Source organism: Coenobita brevimanus, chromosome 6 (assembly GCF_032717465.1).
Source record: "Coenobita brevimanus isolate Jiangsu-jjx chromosome 6, ASM3271746v2, whole genome shotgun sequence".
NCBI classification, from domain to species: domain Eukaryota; kingdom Metazoa; phylum Arthropoda; class Malacostraca; order Decapoda; family Coenobitidae; genus Coenobita; species Coenobita brevimanus.
In genome coordinates, this window is record NC_136959.1 from 40,115,360 (window position 1) to 40,140,336 (window position 24,977).

Below are 24,977 nucleotides of genomic sequence, written 5' to 3' on the forward strand. Positions count from 1 at the left end.
TCCTGTACACAATAATACACTCATTCACCACCTGTACCAAACCCTTATATCACAGGGTGTCTTTTAATATGACCTTTTAAGTGCAGCTATTGAAGTGGTTAGAATTTTGCATGAAAGGTTCATGTCCAGATGAACCAGGGACCACAATTATAACTCCACCACTACCACCACCACCACCACCACCACCACCACCACCACCCCCCACCACCGAGAACACAAACATTTTATGTAGCCTGTTGTTAATTGTCAATATTTTTCAGAATGATGCACATGAGGACTACAGTTCTGACTCCGATTCAATCATGTCGGATTTTGGAGAAGATAAAAAGGTAATAAAAAAAAAAAAAAAAAAAAATTGCTTTCAGAAACAATGTATATATAATTTGTTTTAATCTCAGTGCAGTACTTGTAATTGTGACATAGATTATTTTCATGTGTTTATGAGATATACTGTTTACAAAGCATACTGTCGTCATTTGAAATATTTCAGGAAGAACTCGTTAAAGGGGGCAAGCTGAAGAATGACTCATCAAGAGAAGAAAACCAATGGAAAATAAACAAAGGAAAAAGTATTAAAAAAGTCAAGAACATGAAGTTTGTCAGTGAAGAACCTGGAGAGAAGAGAGTCAGTAGTCTCACTTTCACTGCTGTTGACTCTCTATCAGATCTGAAAGCCAGCAGAAAGAAGCTTAGCAAGTAAGTAGTACAATATAGCATTTATAATTTCTTTGTATCAGTTGCCAAACACAGGGTTCATCCAGGATGACCTCAGCAAATACCTCCAAGCTTTATTTTCCTTGTTCATGTTCCCTACGTGTCAACAACCGGGTTGGTGGAGGGTTGGTGCCCCTCCCTGTAAAACAACAAATTCAAAGACAAATGGCCACCCTTTATGGGACTATGGGGTCCGGCTACAGATAGGTGGAATAGATATCCATCTTCCCACACTACTCCATCCAAATACTTAGATGCAAAGTGGCACACCCCAGACAAAATCCTCGGGCGTGCACGTTCCCCCCCCCCTTCCTGTTATTTTCAGCTCCACCATATTATTGCTGCTCCCCATTCATTGCACTATGTTGATTGGACCACTGAGCATTAAGGTTTGTTCAAACTGACTGTTATTGTAGGTATCAGAACCCTCTGGATCACTGATATTGCTTTTTCCAGCAAAATAGCTGAAGATTGTACAATGTACAGTCATCACACATTTTTTGCAGATTAAAACCTAGGCACCGGGCATGGGTAAACCTATCCTTGTCCCAGAACCAGGTTATTTTCAGGAAAATCGATTTTCCCCCCAATATTTTTTTTTTCATTACAAATCAATCACAAATGACAAGAAACACATGAAAAGCATGTACTTACTCTCTGTTGGCAATTTGGAGGTGGTGGTGTGGTGTGCGGGAGCAGGTGTGTGGCGGCTGGGCTGAGCATGTTCAAGGTCATGGTGGTGGAAGGAGGGTGATATCTTGCACGAAATTAAGTGTTCAGTGTGTCTTTGTTTCTCTCACTAATTCACAATGCCGTATGAACACAATATCACAACTAAAATAGCAAAAAAACACAAGAAAATAACTAATAAAGATCGGCATATTTTATGTTCGTTTCGTTTTTAAAGACTCCAACATGCTTGCATGCGTCGGCCTTGGTCACCTAATGGCGGCTCTCCACGCTGCACGATCCATTGCAGCCTCCCTGTTCAGTCCCTTAACCCTGAGGTCACACTTAATGACCTTGTCCCATGTCTTTCTCGGTCTACCCCTCGTAACCCCACCCCCAGTATTAACACTTCTCACCTTCCTGACCCAATTATCATCCACCATCCTCTCCACATGTCCAAACCATCTCAATCTACCTCTCCTCATCATAACACCAATACACTCCAGTCCCATCCTACCTCTCAACTCTTCCATCATGAACCCAGCCCCCCCAGACCTTGGACGCAGGGACGCACTATACATCCACCTAATCATTGTCATTTCTGTACATCTGAGCCGGCGAATATCCTCCTCCTTCAATGCCTAGCTCTCACTACCATACAGCATTACACTCCTAACACATTCTTCATACAGAGACCCCTTAGAACGTAGGGAGAGTCCTCTCAATGTCAGGAAAGGTAAGAGCTCCCTGAACTTCTTCCAACCACTTCTCACCCTAGCCACAGAGCTAGCTCCAGCCCCACCTCCAGCACACAATATGTCTCCCAAATAACAAAACTCTTCCACACACTCAAGAGATTCACCAGCAAGTACAATTCTTTCACGTCTGACAATCTCACCTGCTCTCCCCGACACGCCATACACATAAAATTAGCATTATCTCGCAATCTACCTCTGATACCACTACATCTCTTATGCACCCATTTATCACAAACACTACACAAGATGGAATTACTTCGCACGCCCTTGTGGCAAACTGCACATGGCCACTCTCCCTCATCTTTGACAGTACCGCCACCAACCCTAGATATCATCACTTTTGTTTTATCTACATTTACCCTTAAGCCCTTGTGCCCCATACCTTCTCTCCACTTCCTAAACCTTTCCTCCGCCTCCCTTTCGTTCTCTGCAATCAACACCAAATCATCAGCATACAACAACTCCCACGGGAGTCCATTTCTAAAGTCACGTGAGAGGGCTTCAAGTACCATGATAAACAACATGGGACACACAAAGTCACTTCTCCCTCCACAGGTCACCACAACAGAAATACAATCAATTAAAATATGCACTGGCAACAAATCACACATAACAATTGCTAACTCATACATTCACCCCCAGTCGTCCCACTCAGTACCACACAATTACTCTCCACAGATACGCCACATCACTAACATACCCAACATCATCCTGGGTGGTGATTTCAACACCAAGTTGTCGGCCTGGCATGTCAACAACCCTGACACAGACAGACCACCTTTTCATTCTAAACAGTCTAGACCAACATACCCATATCCCACACCAAGCCCTCTTTCTCCCATCATCTCCAGACATCACATTCTGCTCCCCAAACCTCACCCCCACTACATCATGGAGAGTGGTCAAAACTGTAGGTTCTGATCACCTCCCAATCATCATCACTACCAAAACCAGAATCACCCCAGCTGGCCACAAACAAACATACACTAATTATAAGAGAGCCAACTGGGAGGCCTTTGTAACTGAAACAGAGCAACATCTCGAAACACTAAACAGTACACCCATCACAAACATCAACACCGCTGTGCACACTTTCAATACAATTATACAAAATGTAGACAAAAGACACATCCTAGAGGCAACAGAAAGAGACACAACCCCAACTTCACACCAGAAATTCAAGGCCTCATCAGACAACAGGACACACTGCGACACTCGCCAACACCCCATACACAAGACACCGTACAACAAATGCAAGAACTCAACACTCAAATAAACAATAAAATATCAGAACAACAAACACTAAACTAGAAAAATTACCTCCAAACTCTTGACCACAAAACAAACATCAACAAACTCTACAAAACACTAAACAGCATCACACTTTCCAACAGCACCACCACTCAATCACATGCTGCCATGACAACAACAGACACCATACCCTCAAACAAACAACAAGCAAACACTCTCATCAATCACTTTTCACAAGTCAGCCATCTAAACCCCCATCCCAAAGACCGACGAATCATCCGACGTAAGAGACAGTTCCCCACAGACCCAGACTGCGCACCTTTCACATGCAACCAGACGAAGTACATCATTAACAACCTCAAGCACTCATTTGCCTGTGGACCAGACAACATAAGCAACAGTCACCTTAAACACCTAGGTCCACAAGGCATACAAGCACTCACCAACATATCAAACTACAGCTACTCACACAACATAATACCCAACGTCTGGAAGCATGGCAATATCATCACTATCCCTAAACCCAACAAAGAGCCCACATTACCCTCCTCACACTCCTCTGCACCCCCTCTAAAGTCACTGAACGACTGGTACTACAACTAGTCACACCTCACATTCTCCTAGCCCAGTCATAACATGGCTTTAGGCCACTACACTCCACAAACACCCTTCTTACAGACCTTACACAGAGAGTTTTCGATGGCATGAATTCAGCTAGGCCACCACACAGAACAATCCTAATCACACTAGACATTAGCAAAGCTTTTGATGCCATCCCCCACCACAACCTCACAAACAAAATACTCAACACAAACTTGCACAATAACACAAAAAGATAGCTGGCAAACTATTTAGCAGGCAGATGTGCACCCGTAACATTTGCCAGTCAGTCTTCTAACATCAGAAACTTCACAAACGGCGTCCCCCAAGGATCTGTTTTGTCCCCTACACTCTTTAACCTATACATGCACGACGTACCCACACCCCACACACCACAGATACACATAGCTTTCTATGCAGATGATATAACACTTACATGTACACACCAAAACGCAAACACAGCTGCACACATTATTCAACCGTACCTCAACACACTACACGAATAGTTCACCACAAACAGGCTCAAAATAGCCCCAGCCAAATCTACAGTGATTCTTCTCACAAAGTGGACAGCAGAACACAGTCACATCCCACACCTCACCATAAACAACACTCCCCTACCACACACACACACACACCCAAAATCCTTGGTGTAACATACAATACATCAATGTCATTTAAACAACACATCACAAACATTGAAAATAAAATAACACCAAGACTCAATACCTTGAGGTCACTTGCCCATATAACATTCGGACACAACAAAGAAACCACCACCACAGTATACAAACAATACATACGTTCAATGATGAATTATGCAAGCCCTGCCTGGACTTCTAACCTCACCAAAACACACTACAACACTCTACAGACCATACAGAACAAGGCCCTAAAAATAATCACAGGCTGCACAGCTACTACACCCACAGACCACCTACATCAAGAAACCAAAGTCTTCAAAGTCAAGGATCACCTAGACATGAGAGGCACCCAGTTTCTTGCTTCAGTCTCCACAACATCCACTACAGTACATGGCAGCACATCCACCCACACCAAGGAACATCAAAACAACACCCAGCACATGATACCATACACAAATACTGTCATCTCTCCCCTCTCCCCCACCTCAGACCAGCTTCCCGAAGCATATCCACACTCAGATCACTTGCCGCTCCATTCAGTCACTTAAAGACAACACACAGCTGCATGCACGGCCTCCTGACATCCACCCTTCTGAATCCTATCTTCTTCAAGAGGACAGGGTCCACCTGGCCAGGCTGAGATGTGGGCACCATCCAGCCCTCTTAAGCTACCAGAAGAGGCTGGATGATGCCGTCGCTGATGCCTGTCCAGGATGCAACACAGCACCCCATACTATTAAGCACATTATGGAAGACTACATTGCACACAATCCCTACACCAACAACACAATATACTGTACACTCTTTGAGAGCTCTGTGGGAAAGCCCGGTCTCGGCCATGGCCTTCCTAAGGGACTCAAGGCTGTTTGGCCAGACTGCCTAGGAAACAACTACTACTACTACTACTACTACTACTACTACAACGTGGGACTCAAAACCTACCCCTGATGCACACCAACATTCATGGAAAACCCATCACTCAAATCTCCATTCACTCTACCTGGGTGTGAGCACCTACATACATAGCCATAACCACCCTAACCAGCCACTCCTCCAAGCCAAGCTTTCTCATTGCCCAATTCACCACCTCTCAAGGGACTTTGTCAAAGGCCTTTTCCACATGAACAAAAACAAAATAAAGATCCCTTCTCCTACAAATTTATTTTTTCTGAAGCTGTCAAACAATGAATATGGCATCAGTGGTCCCAAACTGCATCTCATCAATATTCACTCTTTCTCTAATCATACCTTCTAAAACTCTCTCCATTACCTTCATTATCTGATTTAAAAGCTTTATGCCTCTATAATTTTGTCTTTCCAGGACATCACATTTCCCTTTATACACATTTACAATTACGCTCTTCAGCCAATCATCTGGGACAGCACACTCATAAATAATCCTATTTATCAGGTCAGTGACTAACTTCACCCTTATATCGCCTGAGGCCTTCAGCATTTTGGCAGTCAACCCAGACAGACCTGCTGCCTTCCCCGGCTTCATTCTGCCTATTGCCTCACTCACAGTAGCAGCATCAATCAAAGGCCAAGGGTCAGACACTGGATCTCATGGCTCCAAACCTTCTCTGTCCCAGTCACACTCCTCATTCAACAACCGGTTATAATGCTCTCTCCATGCATAATACCCTCACTGTTCACCACTACACTTCCTTCATCATTCTTCACACGCTGCTCACCTATAATATCCCGATTATCCCTCTTCACCTGACCTTCCACCCTAAATATCATATTTTTCCTTTCCCCATGATTTAGGTTATCAAGTAAATGTCTCTGTGACTCAGACTTTGCCCTGTATACCTCTCTTCTAGCCCTACGCTTAGCAGCCAAATATTCCTCTTTGCTACCACCCTTCTTCCATTCCTGGAAAAGCCTTCTTTTCTCCTTAACTGCAGCTTCTACACCCTCATCCCACCACCAAGTTACTTTATGTCTTGGTGGTCCTCTTGTCCAACCGCATGTTACATCAGTAACTCTCAAGAGATTGTTCTTGAAGGCTCTGTACTGTTCATTAATGCCTCTGTCTACAGCTCCGTGTTCAGCCACCACTCTCCTCAACTCGCTGTAGAAGGCATCCCTTACTACTTTGTTTTTCAGCTTCCATATTTTCTTCCTAGGTACATAAGTCCTCTTTTTCATCACTCGTTCTTTAAGCACCATATCACAAATCAGTAGTTTGTGCTGCTGCACACATTCCTCACTTTCTGTAACTTTTAACATCCCTTATTAACCTCCTATCGGCTCTCCTAACCAGAAAATAATGTATCTGACTGCTATTTCCCCCAGACTCATACGTAATTAACCTACTGTCTCTTTTCCTAAAATATGTGTTGCACACAATCATGTCCGTTGCCTCCCCAAACTCGAATATCCTTTCCCCTTCTGCATTCCTTAGACCATATGCACATCCCCCATGCACTCCTTCATAACCTTGTGCTGCTTCACCTACATGACCATTTAAGTTCCCACCACCCACTACATGTATTAAATCATCCCAAAATCTATCTTTCTCTGATTCATCCAATCCTGCCTGTAGAGCATATGCCGATATAATCGCAGCTATCCTCCTACCGAACAGAATTTTCACTACCAATATCCTATCGCTTACTCTCATAACATTCATAACATATTCCACCCATTTCTCTGCAACCATCACACCAACACCTCCATATCCGTCTGCCCCCCCTTGCCAAAACAACATATAGCAACAGTCCTTCCCAACCATCTTTCTGGCTGATCCACCTCTGTACTGGACTTCCTACGAACATGCCACATCCATCCACCTCCTCCTACTGAATGCCTGAAAGACTTCCCCCGCTCTTCCCCTCAAACTTCCCACATTCCATGAACCCACCCTCATCCCCCTGGGTGATTTACTGTCCTCAGGCTTGCTTTGAAACTTTTTCTTGTGTTTTGTCATATTCAGTATTAATAAAGGGGGATAGACATACCACAGGCCCCACTTACTGCACAGTCCCAGGTCCAGGCATTGGATCTGGGACCCCTAGCCCACCAGCTTACCAGTGGCTGTGGTAGTGGCCTCAGGGCAACCTGCCAGGATAGCTGCAGGGACACCCTCCAAGAGCGCCTTGGCACTGCAACTATCCCGCCATTATACTATCTATCTATCTATTGCCAGACACCACAATCCCGCAAAGGGTGACCATTTGACACTGAGTTAGTTGTTTTACAGGGAGGGGCACCAACCCTCCACCAACCCACTTGTTGACACGTAGGGAGCACGTATGGTTTGGTTACATGGTTACCACCCACATATATTTATTTTCTAACAAACTTATGTCTGTTTAGGTATTCACAATTATTTACACACTATTTACATATTATTTCACTGTTTTTAGTACTTCTTGACAGTGTGATGGTCCCTGAAGGCTGGCTATGGTCAGTACAAATGTACTCAAGAACCCATACACACTCTCCCACACCCCTAATGGCCCCTTAGCAGCCCTCCCCACCACCCCACCATGCCCCCCATTCCCAACCTCTACCCCTACCCCAAGCCAGTAGCACCTGGTTTCAAGGCCACACTTTCCCCATGCCGGCCTCCCACCACCCTCCACCACAGCCCTCCTCACTGCTGGGCTGCCCTTCCACCCCTCCCCCACCCCCACCTTGCCAGCATGACCTGCACACCAGCCATGCCAGGACAATGCTCTGAGTCCGTATGGCGCACTGCGAAGTTCAAACATGCCTGCGAGATATTAAAATGTCATATGACATGGACCGTAGACCTCTACCAACACGTCATATGATGTGGACTGGCGCCTAGGAGCTAAGAGAATAGGCACACCTGGGAGTAATGGAAGCCATGTAAAAGGGCCCCCACAACATAATTAACTGCAGTGGACCCTCACTATTGTTTCACTTTGTTTCGTTTCGTTTTTGAAGGCACCAACATGCTTGCATGCATCGGCCTTGGTCACCTGATGGCACCTCTCCATGCCGCTCGATCTCTGGCAGCTTCCCTATTCAGTCCCCTATCCTTGAGGTCACACTCAGTGACATCATCCCAGGTCTTTTTTGGTCTACCTCTTGCAGCCCTACCCCTTACATTAACACTTCTCGCTTTCTGCACCCAATTATCATCCCTCATCATCTCCACATCCTCAAACCACTTCAATTTACCTCTCCTCATCACAACACTAATACACTCTAGTCCCATCCTACTTCTCAACTCTTCCATCATAAACCTAGTCCCCCCAGGCCTTGCACTCAGGGATGCATTGCACATCCACCTAATCATTTCCATTTCTGTACATTTGAGCCTGCGAATATCCCCTTTTACTGCCCAGTTTTCACAACCATACAGCATTACACTCCTAACACATGCCACATACAAAGATCCCTTAGCATGGAGGGAGAGCCCTCTCAGTGTCAGGAGAGGCAACAGCTCCCTGAATATCTTCCAACTACTCCTTACTCTAGCCACAGAGCTAGCTCCTGCCCCACCTCCAGCACATATGTCTCCTAAATAAGAAAACTCTTCCACACACTCAAGACACTCACCAGCAGGTTCAGTCCTTTCATGCCTGGCAATCTGCACATGCTCTCCCTGACACACCGCACACTTGAAATCAGTGTTATCCCGCACTCTGCCTCTAATACCACTACATCCCTTATGCACCCTCTTATCACAAACACTGCATAAGATGGAATTACTTCCCATGTCCTTGTGGCATATCGCACATGGCCACTCTCCCTCGTCTTTGACAGTATTGCCACCTGGCCTAGATACCATCACTTTTGTTTTATCTGCATTTGCTTTTAAGCCCTTGTGCCCCATACCATCTCTCCACATCCTGAATCTTTCCTCCACCTCCTTTTCATTCTCTGCAATCAAAACCAGATCATCAGCATACAGCATCTCACACGGGAGTCCATTTCTGAAGTCACTTGAGAGGGCTTCAAGTACCATGATAACACAGGGCTCAAAACTGACCCTTGGTGCACACGAGCATTCTTTGAAAACTCATCACTCGATACTCCGTTCACTTTTACTTGGGTGCGAGCACCCACATACATGGCCGTAACCACCTGAACCAGCCACTCCTCGATCCCAAGCTTTCTCATTACCCACTTCACCACCTCTCTGGGGATTCTGTTAAAGGCCTTCTCCAAATCAGCAAAACAGAGTAGTTCCCTTGTCATTCCTATATATTTTTCCTGAAGCTGTCAAACAATGAATATGGCTTCAGTGGTCCTTTTGCCTGGCATAAATCCAAACAGCATCTCATCAGTATTCACTCTTTCTCCAATCATACCCGCTAGAACTGTCTCCATTACCTTCATTATCTGGTGTAAAAGCTTTGTGCCTCTATAATTTCCTCTTTCCAGGGCATCACCTTTCCCTATGTGTACATTTACAATTACACTCTTCAGCCAATCATATGGGACAGTATATCAAGTCAGTGGCTAACCCCTCTCCTGTATCTCCTGAGGCTTTCAACATTTCATCTGTCAACCTAGACACACCTGCTGCCTTCCCCACCTGCATTATGCCTATTGCCCTGCTCACAGTAGCAGGTCATGGGCCAAACACTGGATCTGCTGACTCAAACCTTCCATATACCAGTCAAACTCCTCATTCAACAACCAGCTGTAATGCTCTCTCCATGTGTCTTTAATATCCTTACTGTTTACCATTACCCTTCCTTCATCATTCTTCATATACTGTTCACCTATGATGTCCCTATTCTCTCTCCTCTTCTGATTTGCCACCTTAGACATATTCTTCCATTACTTATGATTTAGGTTATCAAGTATAAGTCTCTGTGACTCAGATTTTGCCCTGTAAACCTCTTTTCTGGCTGTACACTTAGCAGCCAAGTATTCCTCATTGTTACCACCCGTCTTCAATTTCTGAAAAAGCCATCTTTTCACGTTAACTGCAGCTTCTACATGCTCATCCCACCACCAAGTTACTTTGTCTTGGTGGGCCTCTTGCCCATCCATACACCGAATCTGTGACTCTTAAGAGGTTGGTCTTGAGGGCTCTGTACTGTTCATTAACACTTCTGTTAATGCCTCCCTGTTCAGCCACCACTTTCCTCAAACCGCTATACAAGGCATCCCTTACTGCTTGGTTTTACAGCTTCCATCTTTTCCTCCTAGGTGCATTTTCATCACCTGCTCCTTAAGCACCATGTCACATATTGGTAACTTGTGTTGCTGCACACAATCCTTGCTCCCTATAACTTTAACTTTCCTTATTAACCTCCTATCAGCCCTCCTGGTCAGGAAATAGTCTCTCTGGCTACTGTTTCCCCCAGACTCGTATGTTATCAACCTACTGTCTCTTTTCCTAAAATGTGTGTTGCACACAATCATGTTCACTGATGATTGTGTCATGTGTGTAGATGTTGAGAATGCCACAGTTTACATATGAGTAGTTATTAATGTTTGTGAAGGCATGGATGCTGTATTGTCCTAAGTGTTTCAGGTGTAGGTTGCTAATGCCATCTGGTCCTTTCGTGCAGAATTCTTTGTTTCTTGGTATTGTTGTGTTTATTTTGCGGTGAAAGAAGTTAACACATGGATGAGCAAATAGGACAGCCTATGCATAAAGGAATGTTCTTGATTTGAGACGTTCACAGTTCATTGTGGCAGCTGGCAGCTTGTGCAAACACACATCCCTGTCTTTATATGACAGAGCCATATAAGACAAATACAGTAGACGCACAAAATAATCACCAAACAAACATAACCAGACCCTCATCTTCATCTCACATCCAGACACTCTGACACTGGCAGTGAAGAAACACCTACTGTACATATCCATTTAACATGGAGGGTGGTACAATACTGTATCACAATATCAATGCTATCAGAAGCCCCCCTTCTTAACATGCACCCATCAGAGGTATCCTTAAATAGAGCTAAGTTTATTTAACAGTGCTTAGATCAGGACATCACTCAGCCCTCCTCAGTCACCAGCTTAGATTTTTTTTTTTTTTTTTTTTTTTTTAATGTGAGGAAGAAGGAACCAAAGGCCATGAGCCCACAATAACAGTTCCCTCCAAGAGAAAAACAAAATACAACAGAGAGCCAAATTCAAGATCCGAACATTTCGAGATGCCTGGACACACTGCGTTTGAAAGACTGGAGATCATGCCTTAGGCAGCAGGAAATACAGACAGAGGGAGACAGTTTCAGAGTTGACCTGTTGCATAAATGAAGGACTGGGAGTAAGGGTTAACTCGTGCATTAGAGAGTTGGACAGAAAAGGGATGAGAGTTTGCTGCTAGACGGGTGCTATGCGCCCATCATAGAGGAGGAGGAATGCATACAGACAGTACAGAGGAGCAGTGACCATTAAAGTAGCGATAGAAAAGAGATAAAGATGCAACAGTGCGGTGAAGAGACAGGTTGAAGGGAGTCAGTAAGAGGAGGAGAGTTAATGAGACGAAAAGCCTTTGACTCCACCCTATTGAGAAGAGCTGTATGTGGGGAGCCTCCCCACACATGAGAGTTGTACTCCACACAGGGGTGGATAAAACCACTGTATAGGGTCAACAATTGTGCCGGGGTAAAGAAAGAACGGAGTTGGCTTAGCACACCCAATCTCTTGGAAGCAGATTTTACAAGAGATGTAATATGATCTTTCCAAGACAAGTCCCAAGTAAATGAAACCCCAGGCATGTTCAAGGATGATGCAGGATTAAGCTGAATATTATTAAACATTAGTGGGTATACCTGTGGAAGATTTTGTCAGGTTGATAGGTGTAAGAATGAGTCTTAGATGCATTAAAAACAACCAGATTATTTTTACCCCAATCAGAGATACGAGCCAAGTCAGACATTAGGTGTGCCTTAGCGTCATCTCTTGTTTGTTGAAGTAACTGCTGAGATGGGCATTGCGGGAACCGAATGGAAAGGTGAAGGGTGGAATCATCAGCGTATCAGTGGATAGGGTTAGATGTACAGCTTAGAAGGTCATTGATGAATAAAAGGAAGAGAGTTGGTGATAGGACAGAGCCCTGAGGAACACCACTGTTGATAGATCTAGGAGAAGAACAATGGCCGTCTACAACAGCGGCTATAGAACGACCAGAAAGGAAGCTAGCATGAAGGCACAGACAGAAGAATAGAAACTGTAAGAGGGCAGTTTGGAAATTAAAGATTTATGCCAGACTCAATCAAAAGCCTTTGAGATGTCAAGTGCAGTGGCAAAGCTTTCGCCAAACTCCCGAAAGGAGGATGACCAGGAGTCTGAAAGGTAGGTGAGAAGATCGCCAGAGGAGCGTCCCTGTCGGAACCCGTACTGATGATCAGAAAGAAGGTTGTGATAGGAATGATGCCTTAAAATTGTTCTATTGAGAATTGACTCGAAAACTTTTGAAATACCGAACGTTAAAGAATTTGGACGATAGTTGGAGGGTTGGGAGTGGTCACCCTTCTTTGGGACTGGCTGAATGAGAGCAAACTTCCAGCAAGAAGGAAAGGTACAAGTTGACAGACAAAAGCAAAAGAGTTTGCTTAGGCAGGGTGTAAGCACAGAAGAACAGTTCTTGAGAACAACAGGAGGGACTCCATCAGGCCCATATGCCTTGTTAGTATTGAGGCCAGTGATGGCAGAAAATACATCAGCTGAAGAAATTTTAATGTCAGCCATGAGAAAGTCAGAGGGGGGAAGTGATGGAGGAACAGCACTGGAATCATCTAAGGTGGAATTGGAGGAGAAAGTCTGTGCGAAGAGATCTGCTTTATCAGTAGAAGAAATAGCTACAGAACCATCAGAGTAGAAAAGAGGAGGGAAGGATGATGAGGTAAAGTTGTTAGAAAGGTTTTTGGCAAGGTGCCTGAAGGAGCGGGAAGAAATCAAGTTGGAGAGTTGAGAGCATTTAATACAGATGAAATTATTTTTAGCAGAGCGAAGAACAGATTTAGCATGATTCCGGGCAGAAATGTATATATAAAAGATGTGATTCAGGGGTGGGTTGGCTTCAGTGGCATCACCAGGGGTCAGATTTTGGGGGGGCCGTACGTAGCCCTGGTGTAGGTAGAAGGGGGGGGGGGCGAGCGAAGCGAGCCTATGCATCTGGGGGGTACAGGAGGGGGACGCTGTAAGCCCCCCTGGAAAATTTTTCAGAAATTGAGGAGTTTTAGGGGCATTTTTTAGGCCTATAGATGAAAAAAAAGTAAAATAAGGTCTCACAGGCTATTAATAAGAAACTTTTAGGACACATGAATATTGATGGGCCTAATACCAGGTATCAGTAAGCCTTATGATATAATGTGTAAAGGGTAACTGTATAAAGCTTTTTTGCAGATAATAGTTTTTCTTCAGTTGCTAGTATTATGTGGTATCATAACGGTTTCTTAGTCTTATACCATATTAAATTTGATAATTCAAAGACGCTCTTTATTCAGTGTATATAGATATAATTGCCAAGATTTATCTTCCATTACCGGTACTGTGATAGGAAAACAAAGCCTTTCACAAAAAAACAAATATTATAAAATATTATTCTAAAACAAGTAACTCCAGTTCATAAAGCAATTACATTATAAAACAATTTTGATAAAGCAAAATTACAAAAAAAATTGTATTCTATACAAACTGATATCCTCCCATGCAGTGACATAATGCAATGTTTTTTTTTTTTTTTTTTTTTTTCATTTATTTCACAGTATTACTTATCAATGAAAAAGTATATGGGAAACTAATATATTTTAACTATTATGATTTGAGTCATAGGTTTACGTAAATTGTGAATAACTAATCACATTAGATAGCTATAAATAATATTCTATTAAATTAATATGGATGCACGAATAAAGTGGATCTGCGGTAGAGGGTTGGGGGAAAGCTAGGTGGCTCAATGCCGAGCTGCAAGCATACTATGTAAGCTGGTGATTTTTTATTATTATTATTTTGGGGGGCTGCAATTTTTTGGGGGCTGAGTCCTTGATTTGGGGGGGCTAAGCCCCCCCTAGCCCCCCCCTGGTGATGCCACTGGTTGGCTTCGGTACCTTTTGTAGGCCCTCTCCTTGTTGCAGACAGCATTATGGCTTTCTTACGTTAGACAAAGGATATGAGAAAGAAATGCCATGGAAGCAATAATCATTCCAGGGAAAATCAAAGAAGTACTGGCTGAGGGCCTCCCAATCCGCAGCTCCAAAATGCCACAGACGACGTTTCTTTGGAGGGTCCACAGGCCGTACCAGAGTGATAGGACAGGTTAAGGTGATAAGGTTGTGATCAGAGGAACCCAACGGAGAGAAAAGATTAACAGTGTAAGCAGAAGGATTAGTTGTAAGGAAGAGGTCAGGTATGTTGGAGCTCTCTCCAAGGTGGTCTGGGATATGAGTAGGGTGCTGTACAAGCTGCTCTAGGTCATTAAAGATAGGAAAGATGTAGGCTTGTTCACCAGGTGGATCAGTGAAAGGAGAGGAGAGCCAAAGGTGGTGGTGAAATTGAAATCTCCTAAAATGGAGATTTCAGAGAAAGGGGAAATGGATAGAATGTGTTCCATCGTAGAAGAAAGGTAGTCGAAGAATTTTTGATAGTCAGTAGAATTAGGGGATAAGTAAACAGCACGGATATATTTAGTCAGAGAATGAGAGGAAAGCCAAAGCCAGAGTGTAGAGAATTCAAAAGAATTGAGTTCAGGAACACGAGAGCAAGATAAGTCATTGCGTATATACAGTATATACACATGACAAGTGCCCCTCTTGTAGAATAGGCCCCCCACAATATAGCACACATTTTACAGTAGAACACTTCATAACATGCCAGTTTGAGATGGGGATGAAACATCAATGGTGCGAAGAACACAGTGGAGGACTCCACATAGGGGCAGTTGCTTATTGGCAGCTGAAGGGTCTGCTGGGCCAAACAGACGGGTTGAGCATCAACATCATTGTATATATCGATATGCTGATAGTTTTATTTTCCAGTATAGAGCAGGGTCCATTGTCTTATCTTCATGCAAATGACTAATTTCCATACAGTACAGTGGAAGAGAATGTAATCATTTTATTTTTTATTTTTAGGATGAGCCTGGGTGAGCGCTTGTGCCTAGAGGAGCAGCCTGATGAGCATGTGATGCAACACTCCTTTGGTAGTCGGGAGATGAGCTATGTAGTTAAGAAACAAGGAAAGCAGCAACACTCTGAGCTCCAGAAAGAGCATCAGCTGGAAAGAAGGAAGGTTCAGAGGTCATCTGCAAAGATCAAAGGCAAACTCAGACTTAAAGATCCTTTCTTGTAAGATACCAAGAAGCAGCTTCCAGTTGTGCAATAGTTGTGAGGACTGATGGAAATCAGTCATTATGTCTGATGGTTCCACCCCCCCCCAGAACCTCCTAGTGAGGTTGTTTTATAGAGTGTTTCTATTGCCTTATATTTGTGTTGTTATCTTCCATTTATATATTATACTACTGTATTAATAAGGTTAAATAAAGTCGAATTCATCAAAACAAGTAGGTGCTTATTAACCTGCATACAGTATTGTATTTTAGGAAAGCATGGACAATCATTAACGAATATGAGGAGGCAAGTTGTTAAATGGACAGAACCCAAAGGGACACCACTGTTGACAGCTTTAGAGTAAGAACCGTGGCCATTTATACAAGCAGCACGAAAAGCAATCAGAAAGAAAGCGTAAAGGTGGTTTTGAAATTCCAATGCTGAGGTGTGAAGCTAAGCAACATTTAGAGTCCGGTTCCTCAAGTCCACAGATTTCTCGTGTTTTACAGATACAATAAAACTGCAGCTTGAAGGACCATTGTCATAATCAGCTATAAATGTCGCCTTCGGAATGTTTTGATTTTTACTTTAATGAGCAGGGTCTTTTAAATGATTTTTTTATTACCATAGCTGTCACTTCAAGGATAAAAAAAAGCACCAAGTGGGAACTCGTTACGATTGAATGTAACAGCTTTATGAAGTAATCCCTCCAATATCCGATGTAATAGAGCCAAAGGCATGTCCAGAAATTGGGCCGGTCCGGATATTGGGCCCCTGCCTCCTGGACTGGTACTTACGGATCCTAACCCAGCGTAACTCAGAAGAACACCTATATAACTCCCTACTGGACATGCATAGCACTAATTTAATAGCCTATTCACACCAATTAGGGACATAAAAGAGTGAACAAAATCCAAAGGAACCAGAGAATGAGGTTTTAGAGGTGAATATGGAAAATACAGTACACTATTTAACATTATTCTGGGTACTTACAACAAGTCCGTGGCCATCTCGATGAATAACCCGCCTCCTCTCAGACTCTGACATTAAAAAGGTGCACCTGAAGCACTTACAGTAATCAAGTCTTGCACTGTACTTAGTCATTTGCACTGTGAATTCTAATTTTTTAACACTGCGCATTCTTTTCTCACTTGCGCTCTATTGTACTTTCCTGTAACCAGTGTTGCACTCTGCACTTAAGCCTTTGCATTCTGAATTCTAATTTCTTAACACTGCGTAGTCTTTTCTCGCTTGTGCTCTATTGTACTTTCCTGTAACCAGTGTTGCACTCTGCACTTAAGTCTTTGCACTCTGAATTCTAATTTCTTAACACTGCACACTGTTCTTTACACCGCATTACACTATAAAATCCCGTGCAGTCTAATGGCGAGTTCTTGCTGTATATTCACTGTCAGAGTCTGAGAGTAGGTGATGCAGGTGGTCTAGGGGCGAGTTGGCAGGACGTGGTGATGGATTACCCACTGCAAACGACTCTGAAGAGAGGCGCAAACTCACGTCCAGTTACAACTCCATCGTGGCTGATGCGTTGGGCTGTGCCTCAGAGATGGAGGGCCTGTTTTAGGGAGGCAGCGGTGCAGAGCCAGGGCTAGGCACGGCGGTGGTAACGGACCTGAAAATACTGTCAGTGGTTGATTGACGCAAGGAATGATGATTCTGGCGATTGATGATGTGCTGCCTGAAAGCATGCACTTCCTTCACAAGTCCTGAGGGCCCCATCTCCCTGTTGCAGTCCGGGTGTTCCAGGTAGTCGAGAACGAACTCGACGTGCTCCCGGATTGCACTCAGCTTGGGGATGGCTGTAGCAGTGGCACGCTGAGAGGAGTAGGAGTCTGCATCATTGTCACTGTCCTCGTCGGAATCTTCAAGCTGGGTTCTTGTACCGGCAACCAAAGATGCAATCTTGATATCAGACATGATCTGATATGCAGGATCACCCTCGTCATCATCTAACCACTTACGCACTTCGTCGACATCAACAACGTCGCCATGCACACGAAGACGTGCATGGAAGTCATCCACATCAAAACCTAGAAAACTGTGCACCACATCGGTTCCAAGACGCAGACGAGACCAACCATTTTCCAGAGTCTTGACGGAGACTTCCCTCCATGCACTGGCCTAGTTGTAGATGGTAGACTTGATGTTGTAGCGGCGAAGGTTTTCCAAAGTCCGCTGGCCTCGCGTGTTCCGTACCTACCTGCGCTTGTCCTCGTCCTCGAGAACAACCATCACCTCGTCCAGGAATTTCCAACGGTACAGCTTCTTCGTTGTCACGATCACTCCTTGGTCAATTGGTTGGATGAGAGCAGTCGTATTAGGTGGCAGAAACATGCACCTAAAGTGTGGCCATTCTCATCCACCAGCTCCTTGTCAGACAGATGCAAAGGTGCATTGTCCAGAAGAGGGAGAGCCTTTACCTGGTTGCGTGGGATTCCCAGTGTGTTCGTCTGGTAATGGACGACCTTGACGAAGTGCTGGTGAAACCAGTCTTTGAAGATCTTGTCTGTGAACCAAGCCTTCACCGAATGGTACCACATGACAGGAAGGACATTCATCATCCCACGAAGACACCGAGGCTGCTTTGCACGGCCAACACTAATGGGCTTGAGCCAGTGCATGCCGTTAACATTCGCACAACACAAAGCAGATATCCGTTGCTTGCCAAGCTTGTGGCCAGGTACGTGCTTCTCTGTCTCCTCGGCTAGAGTGTACGTTGGCATCGAGTGATAGAATAAACCAGTTTTGTCAGCGTTGTAGACTTGACTGAGAGTGAGGCCTTCCCTGTCGATCAAGCCCTTCACCTTCTGCCAAAACTCCTTTACTCTGTCCTCGTTGCCGTCCAGAGCTTCGACATGGGCCTTACGGTTGGTAAGTCCATGCTGTAACTTCAAAGCGAAGAGCCAACCCTCGGCTCCTTTGAAGTCTGAGGCGTCATGGAGCCTTGCGAACTTCTCAGCAGCAGCCGTCAGCTCCGTACCACGCACCAGCACACCAGCAGCACTCTGTTGACGATACCAAATCAGTGTGGAGCGGTCAATTTCTGCAAACCTGGGAGGGTACATAACCTTCCTCTCCACATTGCATTTGGTCTTCAATGCGAAGTCAGCCATGTACTGGGTAAGCTTTGTCTCGGGATCTCTTGATATCAAACAATGTAGAGCAGGCCAGGTTGAATTCACGGAGGATGTACAGTCGGCAAGATTTCCGACTGGACCACCTGGTTGCGGGATTTGGCTAATGTGGCAACAGCGCGCCCGTGTGTGTGTGTGTGTGTGTGTGTACATGCCCGACATTTTTTCGAATCGCTAAGCTTCATCCTTCGAATTATATTATGTGGCCATTGTATTATGCTATGATATAGCCTAATAAATATTATGTGATTGGGATAATGGGCTGTACACTATACTATTTGTAGTCTGAATTATATCAAATAATTCCCTTGCCTTGCAGCATGAACCACGATACAGGTTGAGTTGTGGTTCAGAAACAGAGGGCAAGTTCACCCAGAAATGGTGCGATGTAGGGGGAAGGGGGGAGTATAGTAGTGAGCGGCCAACAGTTATATATTCTTAGTCATGACAGTATAGTTATCAACGTATCGATGTTATCCTGTGCCCAGATTGATGATAAACCTATTTACGTTTATTATCTTTATATAGACCCGATTACACACTAGGATACCCCCTCCCTAGTTAGCGGAAAACATGCCCTGCTCCACCGCCTCGACTCTCTCTCTCTCTCTCTCTCTCTCTCTCTCTCTCTCAACCTCCTCAGCTGGCTATCAGTAGACACACACACACACACACACACACACACACACACACACACACACATTATCAGTTTGTGCTAATGCGTAATGACGTTGCATTTAGTATGTTTACCTAAAATTTAATACTGTGTCAAAATACAAGTGCAATACATAACCACCTCACATGGCGGATTACGTTAACCAGTAATCAATACTTATTTGCATAGTTTATGTTTCAGTAATAGTCATGGGGTAGCCAGACCCACGCTGATATTTTCGTTAATGCTAAAGGTAATCGTGTGTTCTGTGGCGGATATCAGTTAGTGGGGAGGTGGCCGCTGACACCTCCAATCCTCATAGCTATGGTGGTGGGTTATAGTGTCACTGCAGAGGTTCCTGTTCCTCCAGTTATGTCAATAATTAAACTTAACATACTGATGAACAGCCATTTCTTATGAAAAATACAAACAGCCTATATGGAACTATGAAGCATATTGTGGGAGCTTTCCAGCTCTCACGCACCAGTCACAGTCTTGGTCCTTTATTTCAGTATTGCCAGCCTGACAGTGTGCAGTGTTAATGAACATGCTATTAATATTAGTTCTACATGCTTATTTACATTTAGAACAACAGAATTCAAAGCAGGATTTCATTCAGTACAAAGAATGCCAAATACAGCATGTGTGTGTGCGTGTGGGTGTGGGACAATACATATGGTGGGGGGTGGTAGGAGTGTAGTGAGTATGAAATGTGTGTCATAATTGTAATATGGGTGTGTGCATACTCGGCTAAGGACGTCCAAGACTGATATGTAATCTTTGCCTTTAACACTTGATGACACACACTTCAGTATTGATTTAGGTTCTGTTTATGAATTTGTAGCATGTTACATTATTATATTATTATGATTATGTTTTGGGGGTGAAACCTGAAACAGCATATGAAGACAAACACTGAAATATATATATATATATATATATATATATATATATATATATATATATATATATATATATATATATATATATATATATATATATATAAATGCATTATGTGTGGCAAAATACATGAATAAGAATATTTCAGGAAGAAATATTACCGTATTATAACATGTTTAAATACGTTGTAGGTGCAGCGATTCTTAAGCTTAGATTATCGAATTTCCTTTGATCAGTATGTTACGTTATACTCTAGCTTTGAGTTATGTTATATATTGTATTATAAGTGATGTCATTGTGGACGTTCACTTAAAACTACATCGAGCAGACAGCAAGTGCAGTTGTTAGTAGTTTACCCGTATTTGTTATTGATCACACACTGACCAAGTTTTTCCTGAGTAATTTTTAAAAATCTTTATCACGACTGGAAAACAGCACCTTAGGCATGTGAACAGGTGGCAAGATGTCTAGCGAGTTGGCAAAATGTCTGGAGAGTTGTGATTGTGCCAATCAAGAAAGCTTCATATTTTAATGGGGAAAAAACTGCAATTGTAACAAGAAAGTTGCGTTAAGAAATGCACATAAACGTCACTAATTTCTGTATAAGTCCACGTAATAAAAATCATGTCAGTGAGCAAAATGTATAAGATAGTTTCGTATCATTTATATTGTCAGGTAAGTTATAGTAAGTTATTAAAGTTACTGTTAGATTGTTATACTGCATGGAATAATATCAATTATAATCAGAGGCACAAGGCAGGGTAGTGGATGTTGGAGTGGCCCTGGTGAGAGAGGATAGTGTTTGGAAACTCCCTGTACTGTTGTTTGCAGATGATACTGTGTTGTTGAGTGAAGACGAAGGGGAGCTGCAAGGCTTGGTGGATGAGTTTGAGAGAGTTTGTAAGAAACGGAACCTAAAGGTGAATGTAGGGAAGAGTAAAGTGATGGTCTTTGAGAGAGGTGAAGTTAGTGAATGTACAGCGAGGTTGGATGGTGAGGAATTGGAATATGTGAGTACGTTTAAGTATTTGGGTAGTGTGATGAGTAAGGATGGAGGTTTGGAGGGTGAAGTGCTTGAAAGGGTACAGCAGGGAAGAAAGGTAGCTGGTTCCTTGAAAGCAGTGATAAGAAACAGGGAAGTGAGCATGGAAGTGAAAAAGCTACTACATGACAGTATTGTGATACCATCTCTAACGTACGGAAGTGAAGCTTGGACATTGTTGGAAGGACACAAGTCAAGAGTGAGAGCAGTGGAAATGAGTTATTTAAGAGGAGCCTGTGGAGTCACGTGGAGAGACAGGCTGACGAATGAGGATATAAAGGAGCGTTGTGGTGTGGATGTGGATGTGATAGGAAGCGTTATGAGGAACACACTGAGGTGGTTTGGCCATGTGGAGAGGATGGAGGGTGAAAGACTGACGAAGAGAGTGTATGTGAGTGAGGTGGAGGGGGGAAGAGGGAGGGGGAGGACGACGATGAGATGGAGGGATGGGGTGGAGAGGTATATGAGAGAGGGGGGTGTGAGTTGGGAGCAGGGCAGTGAAATGGCGGGGGACAGGGCGACTTGGAGGCGATTTGTTTGTGGCCACCCCAAACGGGATTGAGGCGTCTGGCAATAGATAGATAATCAGAGGATTATAAAAAAAAAAAATAAGATTTGTATGGAACTCATTCATTAGTAGGAAGTAACCCACCCTCCTTCTCGATCACCTCTCTCAGTCTGTTTGCATAGAGGCGACATGGTCCGTATGAGCTGTTTCTGGCTTCTGAACTGTTCCCACTAGGCGTGATTGTGGACCAGTTCACACTCAGGCTCCCAACAGTTAACCATAATCCCCCAAACATTTTCGATGGGGTTCATGTCTGCTTCTTTACTGAGCCAGTCGAGCAGCTGAAAGTCCTCTCGACCTGCAAACCATTCCCAGACTCTTCTCGCCGTGTGGATGGGGCAGCGGTCCTGAACAAAAATTATAGGGCCGGGAGGAAACGGATAGTTCCGCTCCTGAACTGAGGGGAGGAAAAAATCCTGCAAAATTTCAATGTATTTTTTAGCAGTGAAACTCCCTTCTATCCTGGTGACGTCACCCATACCATGGATGCACACTCACCCCCAGACATTGCCGGTGACGTGTCCACTTCTGGGCTTCTCGAAGATGTTCCTACGGTCGTAACTGCACGTGAAATGAATATTCATACATCGCTCATATAGTTTCATTTCTAATATCTTTGACGCTTTGGGAAAAACCACCGTTTTTCATGTTAAGGTTCATTATCCACTATTTGTTTGGTATATTTTATGAGGATTGTAAGGCTTAATGAACAGTGATGCAAGTGTTGGTAATATGCGTTCATCTAGACGTATTATTGCTATGAATATCAATTGATCCCTAAATGTTTTTTTTAATAATATTAAAACTTTAGTGATACAGTATAAAAATATGGTCGTTAAAAATATCGTCAGTAAATTTATACATATGCATTAGAATACTGTTGCCTGCAGAAATCTTTCCTCTGTCATTAAATTTTATGAATATAAAATTCCTGGTAACAGTCATATGAAGAAGACTATCAACGCATCTCTATACACTGACCTTTATCTACCTACTGCTCTTCCACACTCTCCAGTTTTTCCTCAACCTGTCTGTTTACCATAATTCTTATAATTCACCACCAAATATATGCAGTGTATATATATATATATATATATATATATATATATATATATATATATATATTCTGTGTGTGTGTGTGTGTAAGTTCTCACTTTTACCTGATAACCATACACCCACGTATCACATTAATCAAGAAACTTCATACTGGCTGGGTTATATTCAATAAAAACACGTGGGCTATCGTGTCATTTGCTCATATCTGTTCCAAGTGGCCCAACATTAAAATAAATAAAACAAAGATTCTGGGTGTGGTCATTCGGGAGGGTCATACAGTAATCATAAATTATTATCAGTGATCATTTTCAAACTGCTATGCGACATAGGGTATTGGTTTTACACTTGACCACTCTCATTTTATAACGAATTACATTGGCCAGTAAAGGACAGCTGGATTTATAACCACACCAAAAAATACGTGAACTTCGTATCCTATTAACACTGAACTTGCTGCCTTTTCGAAGTAGTTTACGTGAAAGTCCACTGTGTGAGCCTTCATGACATAGTTAATACAATATATAATGGATATATTGCATAAATCTATGCTCTAGTATAACTTAATAAACTGATCGCTTGGAATCCGGTAAGCTACCATTAAAAACAGATGCTCCTACAGTGTAATCTTATAATGAACATTAAAATAACATTATTTTCTCCTGCAAGAAATAGTTATTCATAAAATATGGATTCCATATCACTGTTTTATAATACTTCAGTGTTTGTCTTTATATGGTGTTTCAGGTTTCACCCCCAAAACAAAATAATAAAAATATAATAATGTAACATGCTACAGACTTATAAATAGAACCTAAGTAAATACTAAAGTGTGTGACATCAAGTGTTAAAGGCAAAGATTACATATCAGTCGTGGACTTCCTTAGCCACGTATGCACACACCCATTTTACCATTATGACAAATTTCATACTATACTCCCTCCACCCCCACCATATGTATTGTCCCACACTCACACGCACACACATGCTGTATTTGGCATTCTGTGTACTGAATGAAATCCTGCTTTGAATTCTGTTGTTCTAAATGTAAATAAGCATGTAGAACTAATATTAATAGCATGTTCATTAACACTGCACACTGTCAGGCTGGCAATACTGAAATAAAGGACCAAGACTGTGACTGGTGCGTGAGAGCTGGAAAGCTCCCACAATATGCTTCATAGTTCCATATAGGCTGTTTGTATTTTTCATAAGAAATGGCTGTTCATCAGTATGTTAAGTTTAATTATTGACATAACTGGAGGAACAGGAACCTCTGCAGTGACACTATAACCCACACCATAGCTATGAGGATTGGAGGTGTCAGCGGCCACCTCCCCACTAACTGATATCCGCCACAGCACACACGATTACCTTTAGCATTAACGAAAATATCAGTGTGGGTCTGGCTACCCCATGACTATTACTGAAACATAAACTACGCAAATAAGTATTGATTACTGGTTAACGTAATCCGCCATGTGAGGTGGTTATGTATTGCACTTGTATTTTGACACAGTATTAAATTTTAGGTAAACATACTAAATGCAACGTCATTACGCATTAGCACAAACTGATAATGTGTGTGTGTGTGTGTGTGTGTGTGTGTGTGTGTGTGTGTCTACTGATAGCCAGCTGAGGAGGTTGAGAGAGAGAGAGAGAGACTCGAGGCAGTGGAGCAGGGCATGTTTTCCGCTAACTAGGGAGGGGGTATCCTAGTGTGTAATCGGGTCTATATAAAGATAATA

The 24,977-nt window shown here is 43.1% G+C and overlaps 2 protein-coding genes across 2 annotated transcripts in view; one reads left to right on the forward strand and one right to left on the reverse strand.

The window, feature by feature from the left end:
* Positions 1–16,056, forward strand: part of LOC145399689 (uncharacterized) — a 91,673-nt gene extending 75,617 nt beyond the window's left edge. Inside the window, exons 2-4 of the mRNA XM_080272239.1 lie at positions 261–329; positions 491–696; positions 15,665–16,056. Coding sequence (XP_080128365.1) covers positions 261–329; positions 491–696; positions 15,665–15,881 — 492 coding nt within the window. The 3' untranslated portion in view covers positions 15,882–16,056. The remainder of the gene's footprint in view (positions 1–260; positions 330–490; positions 697–15,664) is intronic.
* Positions 16,057–17,239: 1,183 nt separating this feature from the next.
* The window catches only part of LOC145401028 (nucleolar protein 10-like), a 259,963-nt gene continuing 252,225 nt past the window's right edge, over positions 17,240–24,977 (reverse strand). Inside the window, exons 9-11 of the mRNA XM_080273404.1 lie at positions 22,675–22,737; positions 17,761–17,915; positions 17,240–17,352 (exon numbers count right to left, since the gene is read on the reverse strand). Coding sequence (XP_080129530.1) covers positions 17,240–17,352; positions 17,761–17,915; positions 22,675–22,737 — 331 coding nt within the window. The remainder of the gene's footprint in view (positions 17,353–17,760; positions 17,916–22,674; positions 22,738–24,977) is intronic.